General features: G+C 31.2%; 1 protein-coding gene across 1 annotated transcript in view; it reads right to left on the bottom strand.

The window, feature by feature from the left end:
* Positions 1–10986, bottom strand: part of LOC143049950 (protein arginine N-methyltransferase 3-like) — a 30676-nt gene extending 19690 nt beyond the window's left edge. Inside the window, exons 1-7 of the mRNA XM_076223724.1 lie at positions 10900–10986; positions 6417–6709; positions 5446–5551; positions 4575–4797; positions 3767–3908; positions 1544–1731; positions 539–717 (exon numbers count right to left, since the gene is read on the bottom strand). Of these exons, the coding sequence (XP_076079839.1) occupies positions 539–717; positions 1544–1731; positions 3767–3908; positions 4575–4797; positions 5446–5551; positions 6417–6709; positions 10900–10966 (1198 nt within the window). The 5' untranslated portion in view covers positions 10967–10986. The remainder of the gene's footprint in view (positions 1–538; positions 718–1543; positions 1732–3766; positions 3909–4574; positions 4798–5445; positions 5552–6416; positions 6710–10899) is intronic.
* Positions 10987–12868: the final 1882 nt, after the last annotated feature.

Genomic DNA, 12868 nt, shown 5'->3' with positions numbered 1-12868 from the left:
AGAAACAAGAATGTGTCCAAAGTACACGAATGCCCCACTCGCACTATCATTTTCCATGTTCAATGGACCGTGAAATTGGATAAAAAATATAATTAGGCATTAAAATTAGAAAGATAATATCATAGGGAACATGTGTACTAAGTTTCAAGTTGATTGGACTTCAACTTCATCAAAAACTACCTTAACCAAAAACTTTAACCTGAAACATGCACTTTCATTTTCTATGTTCAGTGGACCGTAAAATTGGGGTCAAAAGTTTAATTTGACTTTAAAATTAGAAAGATCATATCATAAGGAACATGTGTACTAAGTTTCAAGTTGATTGGACTTCAACTTCATCAAAAACTACCTTGACCAAAAACTTTAACCTGAAGCGGGACAGACGGAGGAACGAACAGACGAACGAACGAACAGACAGACAGACAGACGGACGAACGGACGCACAGACCAGAAAACATAATGCCCCTCTACTATCGTAGGTGGGGCATAAAAATTAGTTTCAATTTGATAAGTGAACTTTCTACCAGAGTATAATTACCTGATCCATCTATTTTTAGATATTTGTCTCTTGCATACAACACAGAATCTAACATAGATTCAAACAGTAAGAAATATCCCATCCATTCTGATATTATAATGTCTACTTCTTCTACAGGAAGTTTAACATCCTCAATTCTGCCTTTTAATATGGTTATTTTGTCCTGAAGATTATTTTCCCTGAAAATACAACAAAAATGTTTTAACTAATTATGTTGAACAGATTTTTTTTACTAATGAATTGTAAATAAGACAGCAACCCAATATAAAAAAGAAGATGTGGTATGATTGCCAATGAGACAACTATCCACAAAAGACCAAAATGACACAAACATTAACAACTATAGGTCACCGTACGGCCTTCAACAATGAGCAAAGCCCATACAGCATAGTCAGCTATAAAAGGCCCCCATAAGACAATGTAAAACAATTCAAACGAGAAAACTAACGGCCTTATTTATGTAATAAAATGAACGAAAAACAAATATTTAACACATACACAAACGTCAACCACTGAATTACAGGCTCCTGACTTGGGACAGGCACATACAGACATTTATAAAATACATTTTGATTTATAAGGCATTTGATGGTTTGATTGCTTATTGGTTTTTATAAGCACAATAAACGGTGTTAAAACAGTTAGGGGAGAAAAATTAAAAAGTTAGTAAACCCTATATCATCTGTCCTTGTGGCCAAGTTCGGATGGAACTAGAGTTCTGACTAGAGTTCCATATGAACGGTAAATAATTTTGAAGAGTAAGGTCTCTAGATTACCGGAAGTACAAGGCCCCTACTCTGAATATGTTTACATTCAAATTTGATTGGATTGACGTCATAACATCCTGGATATCGAGTCGATCTCTAGGAACCCTGCCACAACCCAGGGTTCCTCGAGTGTTAATGGCGGGAAAGCTATATCCAATCATAACAGGTGTTATATATGACCATGTCAATTCCATCTACTCTAGATATCCATCCGAACTTGGCCTGTGGGAAACCTTACCTGACAATATCCATGGCTTGGTACACAATATCTGATTGGTCAACAGCTATCACCTGTTTCGCTCCAGCAGACACAGCAAACATGGACAGGATACCAGTTCCACAACCCACATCAAGGACAACCTTATCTTTGAACAGATCTTTGTTCTTGTACATAAAATCACGATAACTTTCGGTTCGAACTTTGTCCTGGAGAAAAGTAAAAAAAGATTGGATAAATCCGACAATCAATGTGTAAATATGCAAGAATCTGTTTCTCAAATTATTAAAAAAAAAATAATCATGTTTTGTTATTTAAACGAAAATCCCTTTCGAGTGCCTCCTACATTCCACAAAGTTATCAATTTCTTTAACACCTGTTAGCATATTTTGATTCATCCAGTGAGCTGATAAAGTTTATGACCTTTAATTCAACCAATCATCTTCTGAGATCACCGGCAACCACAAATTTTATACCATGGGTTCTAAAAGGCTTAAATTGCGAAATAATTTGAGAAAAATATATATATTATTTTCACAGAAATCTAATTCATTCAAAGAAGATTTTCTTGCACTAAAAAAGTGTAAAAATCCTATATTTCCTTTATTTAAAGTAAAACTTGAGCTTAAGTGCTTTACAATTATAATAACCTACAGTACATTAGTAGTACTATTTGAATACTTTAATTGTGAAATAGCTAAACAAAGGCAATAGTAGTATACCGCTGTTCAAAACTCGTAAATCTATGGACAAAAAACAAAATCAGGGTAACAAACTAAAACTGACGGAAATGCATTAAATATAAGAGGAGAACAACGACACAACATTAAAATGTAACACACACAGCAATGGACTAAGCATTAGACAAAATCCGATGAGGATAACCAATATAACATCAAAACCAAATACATGAATTAGGGATAGAAAAGTATCGTGACACGTCGTATAGTAATGTGAATTCACACTCAAATATAGGAGAAAACAAACAACACAACGGAAACACAACGTAAAAATGTTAGACACACAGAAACGAACTATGATATAACAATGGACATTTTCCTGACTTGGTACAGGGCATTTATAGAAAAAAAATGGTGGGTTGAACATAGAATGCCTGAAATCACAGTGTTTGACTTTGAATGTAATTCAATAAAAAATGTTTGGTATCAAATATTGTAGCAGTGGTCAAAACATTTTTCAGTATTAAGATTTCCTCCCGATATATACTGTTTTGCTTTTTCCAATAATATTGTGTTGTAAAATGATGCCCTTTATGGGTTCTTGATTAGACTAATAAAAATTTGTATTCTTATCTTATCTTATACATGAAATACCTTCATAATATGAGGTGCATCAGATAGAAAACCGTCTTATGCAAGTGCACATATACATGTACATGTATATAACTTTGATTGACTTTGGAACATTTAAAGTGGTACCTAACACTACAGAGAGATAACTCTGTAAAATCAGTTAAACAATTAAGCTTTTCAATGATCAAAATTAGTGTTTGTCAAACTGCTACATATCAAACAATTTTTTTCTGAGACAGTGATTGGTTGAAGTTTTTGGAAATTTTTATAATTTTTTCAAAGGATCAAAGTAAATATTCTATCAAAATTTTTATGAAAGTTAAACAAGCCAAATTAATTTTAGTCAAGGTGTTGGGTACTACCTTAAATAGGAAACAAAATTATGAATGTTGGTCTGTTTTGTAGGGTTCTCATATCAACTTAATTTTGAAACAGTTACATACTTTGGATAAAATTTTTTCAACCTGAAATAGGTTAAGGATGTTCGCTACTCTGTTTCAAAATAACAAGCTTTTGAAAATTGATAGTATATAATAAAGAAACTAGAAAAGCTGAAAAAAATTAGGGGTCCGTGTGCTTGTTTTCGAGATATAAGCCACTGAAAATTTGGCGGGAAATATTTCTCTCTAGACTTTTCATACAATTAACATTGTCATCATTTGTCTTTCAAAAACAATAAAAAAATAACAAGGATTTTATAAGGTTTTCAGATATGCCTTATAAAACTATGTGTAATAAAATTATGAAAAGAAAAATAGGGCTTTTAAAATGGGCAAAAATTTTAATGGTCACTAGATGGATAAAACCAGAGGATTTTGAATATCTGACAAAAATTTAAGTACACAAGGAGCGAACATCCTTAACAGATGTATTGATATTCATTTCAGTAAGGTCAGTTTCTATCAGACTTAGCTCATATTTCGTTAACTACCTTTAACATATCTTCATGAATACTGAAATGAGCATACGATCCAAAATACTCCTCATCTTCATCTTCTGTCAAGGTGTGTACTGCACTCTCTGGTTTGATTGGTTCATTTGGCTGTGACATCACCAAATTCTGTACCATGGTTCTGTAAATATAAAGCTTAAATTTCAACAATACTGACATTATACAGAATTATGCATTTCAGAATTGTTGCATGGTTTACACAGTTATTAAAACTGAAAATTTGTGATACACTAAACTGGAGATTTTTTTAATGAATGAGTTACACCAGTGGCACAAATTCAAAAGTTGTCTATTTAAATGTTACAAATTGGGAATTATAGTAGAACTTCCAAAGTTTGAACTACATGGACATTATTATCAGTAGTTTATAATGAAGTTAAAAATTCTGAAAGTTTTAAATTTTGTAAAAAGATGAGTTTGTATGTTGGTTATTGAGCAGTTACAAAACATCCTCATGTCAATAATGAAGCAATGCATTGTTTAATTTTTATTCAAACAAATCACTAAGTTCCAACTTGAAATTCTGAACTGTATGTGATACAGCTTATTAGAGATTATGTTTTTTTTCTCAGCCTATTTGTGACATTTTAATGCTAAATTCATTGGATGTGTATACTGATTGATATTCTGGTCCGAGAACACAGTTATCCTCCTTTGATTTTGATGGATTCATATACCGTGAGCTTTTGCTGTCAATATAATGTTTTGTAATAAGGGTTTTGTATTTTCACCAATATAAATTTTATAAGTTTTCGTCTGTTGTTTTCATAAGAAAAAGAAAACTTACCTCATTTTCTGAAGGTCATGTAAAGCCCTTTGCAATTCAGTTTCTGCAGATTCTGCTCTCTCATTGGCTCCTTGCAACTTCAAACAGAGGCTATGGTATTCAGATGGTGTCATGACAACAGGTGTTTGTTGTTTATGTCCCTGTTCACTGCTATTGGAGTCTACACTCGTTGCTCCATTTTGTACATCTTTCCCAACTTTTTGACTGATGAAATATTCAATATCTAAATGAAGAAAAGTGTGTAAATAAATTAAATGGATTATTTAAGTTTATGTATGCCCATCTAAACAAATTAATGTTGGCAATGGGATGGCATTTCATATTACCACACCATGCATTAAATTCAAAATAATTATGCCATCTGTTGATCATGTTAATGTATGAAAATGTTTTCAGATTTTCAAAAACAACCATAATCAATATAAGCACCTTCTGCTCTCTATGAATAAAATATTTTTTGGTAAAATCCATAGGTTGATGCATTTTATTTGTCTTTTTTTATTATTAATACAGTTTATGTTTTTGCTTACTTAATAAATGTTACGGGGTAATAAAAGCAATAATTAAAACTCGCATTTTTGATTTTTTTTATATTAATCAAACATTTTTTTTCTGAATACCTCAAAACTTAAAACCCCATTTTAGTCTAAAATGATAAAACATGTAAAATGGCAATAATAAATGCACGCAATAATTTCTGAATTTTCAGTATATAAAATGGTAGTAAATCAGATTATTTCTTATTTCTTATGAAGCAAGATTCTTCCAATCTGATTAGTAAATTACCCTGCTGTAAAAGCACCTCACTCCAGCAAAACATTTTACACTCCGGGATAAAAACTGAGAAATATTTCACTTTAATTTGTATTACCATATTGGAGCAGTCCATCTTCCATGTTGTGTGGCTTAAGGTAATCATCTGAGTCCCACAGTGGCTTGTCTCCTTTCAATTGTGTAATTTCAAGAGATGTTGGCTTCTGTAAAAAATTTAACATGTCCAATTGAAAAATGTTACATGGTAAAAATTATAAAACAAAACTATTGATATTTCTACATTATCCCTTATATTCACGCCAACATTTACCTCCAATTTTCTTAAGTTAAATTGCAGGTGTTGTCTCCTATTGAGATTGCCAATAGCGTACAAGGGCAGTAAGTATGTGAGTAAACTTGTTTACAAAAGGTTGGAAAAGTTGTTTTTGTCCAACATGATAACAATAATACAATACTTCATATTAACCCCAAATTTCTTAGATTGTATGAGTTATCTCCCATTGAAATAGTTTACAAAATGTGAAAAACAGCTGATTATGAGCAGAAAGGATGTTTATTTGTTATGCAATATACAAATAAACCCTTTAAGCAACCTCTATATGATAAAATTTCATGCATATTTTTGGTCTAAGGAATTGTTTTTAAGCGAAGACGAAAATTACTATTGAATACAATGAACAAAATAAAGATTCAGTGAAAATGTTGTGGAATAAAAAAAAAAATGATACCACAAATTTTTATAACTTACTATATGAAAATACTCAGTTACTATCTTTTCCTATTAAAATCTGCCCCCAAAAAATAATGATATAAACCTTTTGGTTCCAAAATACAACATTCAAAGACAGGGTCACATCTGCGTATTCTTGAAAAGTTTATGTTGCCCTCTAGATGTCCTCGAATTTGTGGTTGTTTCCCTACCTCATTTACACATACCCTGTATCTCTTATCTTTTGATATGAATAATACATTTTCAGATGAAGAAATACTTTTGAGGAATTTGAAGAATTTTTTTTTTTTATCAATGAGCTTATATAAATAGTGAATAATTAAGACAGCAAGCTTTACCTTTGACCTGATATAGTTGATCATTTTGATATACTGTATACAATCTAACTTCCATTTTCTACCAATGTCTATGATGTTGAAAAAGTGTTCTTTTTCACAATGTGCAAATACTTCATCTACCGAAGAAAATATCTGATCACAAAACAAACATTGATTTTCCTCTGGACTTTCCTCTCCATCTCCATCCCATACATCATCATCATCATCTTCAATTTCATCGATGTCTTTGTCTTCCTCATAGTCGATCAGCTGACCTTCATAGTCTTCGAACTGACCTTCACAGTCTGCAAAATCTGTCAAAAAAGAAATTTGTTTTAGACAATAAGATCAAGTACATATTTGTATCATAATTTTTCTACAAGTAGATTAAAAGTCATAAAAGTGTAAATTCACATTGCGATAAGACGTGTCACGATACTTGTCTATCCCAAATTCATGTATTTGGTTTTGATGTTATATTTGTTATTCTCGTGGGATTTTGTCTGATGCTTGATCTGTTTCTGTGTGTGTTACATTGTAGTGTTGTGTCGTTGTTCTCCTCTTATATTTAATGGGTTTCCCTCAGTTTTAGTTTGTAATTACCTCGATTTTGTTTTTTGTCCATGGATTTATGAGTTTGAACAGCGGTATACTACTGTTTTTTGGATTTTGTGGTTACCTTGGAATCACGAATTTCAATGTCTAATGAATTCCAAATTTTATATAGGTAAGTATGCAGACATTGGAAATGCTACAAAATCAAATATCCAAGTAAATGAAAATTGTCCTCAATCAACGAAAACTGGTACCAAAGAAAAATAAATGAATCCACAGTACCAGAAAGTATCCATCCATTTGGATAATTGAACTAGTTTTGTGTCTTTGACTTTAATAAACGTTGCAGGGCTTTCAAAACAGCCATTTTAACTTTGTGTTTATTTTAGATGTATTTCTATTTGTATCCATCTGATGAGTGAAGTTTTATTTCAACTGATGTTTATAGTTCCAACTTATGCTGTTCTTTTACACCACTGTCCCATGTTAGGGGAGGGGTGAGAAATCAGTTGACCAGTTAACATTCTGTATGTGCCTGTCCCAAGTCAGGAGCCTGTAATTTAGTGGTTTTTGTTTGTTGCTGGGTTATATATATTTGTTTTTCTGTGATTTTTGTCATTGGTCTCTTGTGAAGAGTTGTCTCATTGGCAATCATACCACATCTTCTTTTCTGTTTCTATATTTTTTTTTTAATTCCACATCATTTAGAATCAATTGGATAGTTGTCTCATTGGCCATTAATCATTTCACATTTATTTATGTTTATTCCCTTACAGTGTAACGTAACGGTACCCAAATTGCACCTATTTAGAAAAAATAGCAGCGGAAATCTTACATTTATATTTTTATGATTTGATACTATGCACATCTTTCAACATAGGTAAAACTATTTAGATATGCACAAAACGTTCATAGTATTTATCAACAGATGGAAGTGTTACTGAAAAAGCAAAATGTACTGAAACGTCACCATGCGACGTAATCAAAACGTCATCTTTTTAAAAGGAGCAAATACAATATGTTACAAGCATCTATTTCTTAAAAAATGTAAAAAATGAAGAGTAAGCATGGACTTATAGCCGATTGTTTAAAATATTTGAAATAATTAAACAAAAGCTCTGTTATTAGACTTTTGACGATGCGAATTTAAGCATGGATGCAATTTGGGTACTCCTCATTTAAGAATCATTGATGGTTTGGAGGTCAGTTTAGACCAATTTTTCTATGATTCCATATGGATTCAAAATGTAATTGGTGAAACCATATAATAAATAATGATACATCTACAAAATAAACATATAATGAAAACTTTTGTAGTGTAAATAAACGTAGGTTAAAAAACTGTCAAAATAGGTGCCATTTGGGTACTCTGACGTTACAGACAAATCAATTTATAATATATATATATATATTTATTTTTTTTATTTGATGAAACTATAAAGATTATCAGTCATAGACTTAATACAGTTTGTAAATTAATAAGCAATTATCTGAGAACCCCTAAAAATAGAAGTTTTTACCAATTTACAAATATGTTATTATTTCCATTCTAAAAAGAAGAAAAAACATTGATGACATGGATTTAGGCAAATGAGTTTAATTTTTTGAAATTCTCAGAAACATAAATCCTATGGATTTCCTGTAAAATTCTGAGTCAATTGCAATTGCAAGCAACATGAGCAAAGAAACAAAAAAAATATTGGTTAAAGATACAGTCATAACTTTTTAAATTTAGATTTGTAAGTCTCACTGGTTTTAAATGTAAATAATAGTGAAGGGAGGATTTGATACACTTATGCCAGCTTGTCGAGCTTGTTTGCAAGTTGTATACTGTCTTTTCTCTTTCCTATTAAATATTAAATCCGTAACTATCCATTGAAAATATTTCAATGAATACATTTTAAAGCAGATACCTACTCAGTGAGCAGCTATATAAGCAATTAACGATTCAAGAAATTTTAATTCTAATGGGAATAACACTTCCCCATTTTAAATGAAGTAAATAGCACTGAGTTCTATTAAAAGAGAGATAAATTAACTTGACTCTCAGACAGTGTAACTGTATGCTATTTTTAAGGGCAGGAACAAGGGCAATGGATTAGTTTTTTAAGGGCTGGAACATGGGCCATGGTTAAGTAACTTTAAGGGTAATTAGTTTTACGTGTAAGCATGAGTTACATGTATAGCAGTGTGTCCCATTATCTAGTCCAAATAATAATGACTTCTTGAAAGGCTATTTCATTTATTTGCTTTGACGCCTTACTGCGAAGTGAAGGCATAAAATATAACATAGCCTTTCAAGACGTTGGAGAAACCATTATCTAGTAGAATTAAAACAGCACTTTATTAGCTATGCTACACCCTTATAAAAGCTCATTTGTAAGAAAGGAAGCTAACAATTTTTTTGCCAGGTATACCAGATTCAAATACCACTTTTTTTAACTGTCTGATATATATTGTACAATGATCATTTGAGATAAACATATTATCATGATTATGCTCTTGCCATGGGTTACAAAATTTGTAGTCCAAATAATTATGACGTCTTGGAAGGCTATTTAAAATTTTTGCTTTTTCACCTTCCTGCGTCCATGTAAGGCATCAAAGAAAAAAAATATAATAGCCTTTCAAGATGTCATATTATTATGGCACTGGCTACGGTTACATGGAAATGTAACAATAATAAAAATATTATTGTTACATTGGAGATTAAATACCGGAATGCATGGTTGGGTAAGGACCTGATTAATTACGAATGTAACAATAATTATTGAGGCTACGGTTACATTGCGTTATTGTTACATGAAAAACAGTAATTAATGTACGATGGGACTAGTAATATGTACTAAATAATAAAAGTTGAAGACATCTTTTTTATATTTACAATACATACAATTTCTTTAATATTGTATTTACAATCAGTTAGTGGTTTTTAAAGCATGTTTAAGTCCGACACATTTTTCATGCACGAAATTACGTCCTCCATGGATACATGTATACAGAAGTTCCCAGTATTTTAGTTCAAAGTTAGCAAACTTTGATGTATCATTTTTTTAGAACTGCGTTTGTATATCTGTATGAAATGTGTGTCTTGATATTGTTTCAGTTTCATTTTAAACAAAATTGGTAATGCTAAGGAGTCTCTTCATCCATTGTTCAAAGTATGATGGCAGTAATAAGATTAGGTGTGCAGTTAAATACTTAAAAGTGAAACCATTGAACAATATGTTCGCCTTTGGCACTCCTAATCTGAAGTAGTATCTTTAAGAACATCAAAACCATTTATACTTAAAACTATTCAAACACCATGATTTGTTGCGGAATAATAATATTTAATTTATCATTATTACAAGTATTATTTGGTACATATGAAAGAATAAAGCAATACAACTATAGAATATTTTAAAAGTTTAATCAATCTAGAGTACATTGCTGATTTTCATGTAACAATAACGCAATGTAACCGTAGCCTCAATAATTATTGTTACATTCGTAATTAATCGGTTCCTTACCCAACTTTGCATTCCGGCAATTAGTCTCCGATGTAACAATAATATTTTTATTATTGTTACATTTCCATGTAACCGTAGCCAGTGCCTATTATTATTTGGACTACAAAATTTGCACCCTACAAATTACCTGTTTAGAAGAAATACCTAGTTAGACAGGGGAAATGTTTTAAAAAGATATCAAGAGACAAAGTCATACTCTGCTATTGCATATGACATGTATGGTTTGCACTGTTGCAGGAGTTAATTCTAAGGATAGCCACTGGCATAATATATGCAAAAGGGTTGGGTCTTTCAAAAACAAAGCAAATAAGGCCGACAAGGCAAATGTTATACTAGTAATTTTGAGCATAAGTTATTCTTGTTAGTGAAGCTTTAGATTATAAATTACTGTCATGCCGTAATTTACTATTTAAAACATATTCTTCCCACGTGTTTACCTGCCATAGTTTTGTTTATGTTTTTATGACTAGTGAATGGAAAAATCCCGAGAAGATCCAAGTGCATCTTCCGTAACGTGTAGATTTCGCCACGTTAAAAGTCACTTCATATATTGACTACAGATGACACTGGTATGAACTATATTGGCTTTATTATATTGGTGAAGGTATATATACTTAAAAAGTTAACATTTGTCTGCATTTTTTTTGTAATTTTCTTCATAAAGAGAATAAGTGTGGACACACACAAATGTCCTTTTCATTCCCTTTAAAAATAGTCTTAAGTAGCTTTAGGGAAACAAAAGGTTCAGAGGATTTAGTAGCTTTAGGGAAACAAAGATTCAGAGGATTTTGTAAAGTAATATCTAAGTTTTGAACCTGTATTTAGCCTTTTTCTTAGTTTATTGATTAACGTCCAGTGGCAAATAGTTCATGCATGTTCAGGACGATTTTTAGTCAATGAAACTTTCAATAACATGGGAATTACCAACATCTGAGCTTTTCTTTTGAATGGATAAACCAAATTTTATATAAAATAATCAAATGTTATATGATTGCCAATGCAACAACTAATCATCCAGTCATGCCAGTGCTTAATTTAAGTGGATATAACACAGGCACTTATGTAACAGAAAATTTGGTCCGGTAAAAAAATTTGGTCCGGTAAAAAAATTTGTCCGCCAGACTTTTTTCCCTAGTTAATCAAGTCCATGTCCATGATTTTACTAGGAATATAAATCCTAGGACAAATGTTCCTGGGAAAATAAGTTCATAGCTAGTAAATTATGTCTGGCACATGTTTTCCTAGGAAAAATTGTCCCAAGACTTGTTTTTCTAAGTTTTATTATATCATAAAGTATATTCAAAATAGAAGGAAAAAAATGTTAGATAAGATTGGAAAATTTCCTTATTTTTTTCGAATTAAAATGAAGGACATTTTCTCATTGCTTATAACATTTTCCTTTTATAATAAAGGACATGGACAATTTTACCTAGGGACATGGACATGATTTCCTAGGAAAATTAGTCTGAGAACATAAATTTTATTAAAAAAAATTGATACACAACTCTTTAACAATATTAAAACATAACATTTATATTCACCTTTTAAAATTAAGGGCTTGGACATTATTTCCTAGAAAAATTAGTCTGGAGACAAATTTTATTAAACAGATTGATACACAACTCTTTCGTTTTGCCTTTAACAATATTAAAACATATTACATTCATATTCACCTTTTAAAATTAACACTGATTAAGGGCATGGACATTTTAACTTAGGACTATTAATGACATGGACATGATTTCCTAGGAAAATTAGTCTGGGGACATGAATTTTATCAAAAATATAACTATGCAACTCTTAAACATTACTAAAACATAACATTTAAATTTCCATAGTTTAAGTGTAATTGAATTTATTATAGGATTTTAAAGGACATGATTATACCTAGGAAAATTATTCTGGGGACATATATTACTAGCATCGGTCTAAATATACTAGTAAATTCTGTAACCATGGACTTTTTATACTAGTAATATTCGTCCGCCCAGACATATTTTACCAGGACAAATTTATCCCTTACACTTGTACCTATCCATTGGAAGACCCACTGTAAACATATATTTATGAGAAACAAGTGCCTGTGGGATATAACCAATTATAGGCCACATACCAACTAGGAGAAAAACCCATACAGTATATATATATATTCAGCTATAAACGAAAAAAGCAAACGAATTCAATCAAGGAAACTGGAGGCCTAGGTATTAACAACAAAACAATTAACAAAAAAAACAAATATGCCAGACATGAACAAACAACAACCAATGAACCATGACTTGGGAGACTCACATAAAGAATGTGGTGATGTTATATTTGTGAAAGCTCAATCCTCCCCTAACCTTGGACAGGGGAGTAAACACACAACATAATTGGATTTATCTCAAAAAACCTGTACAAGGCACA

The sequence above is a fragment of the Mytilus galloprovincialis genome, chromosome 10, assembly GCF_965363235.1.
Source record: "Mytilus galloprovincialis chromosome 10, xbMytGall1.hap1.1, whole genome shotgun sequence".
Lineage (NCBI taxonomy): Eukaryota > Metazoa > Mollusca > Bivalvia > Mytilida > Mytilidae > Mytilus > Mytilus galloprovincialis.
The sequence above is the reverse complement of the archived record's forward strand: the minus strand, read 5'-3'. Positions and strand labels throughout refer to the sequence as shown.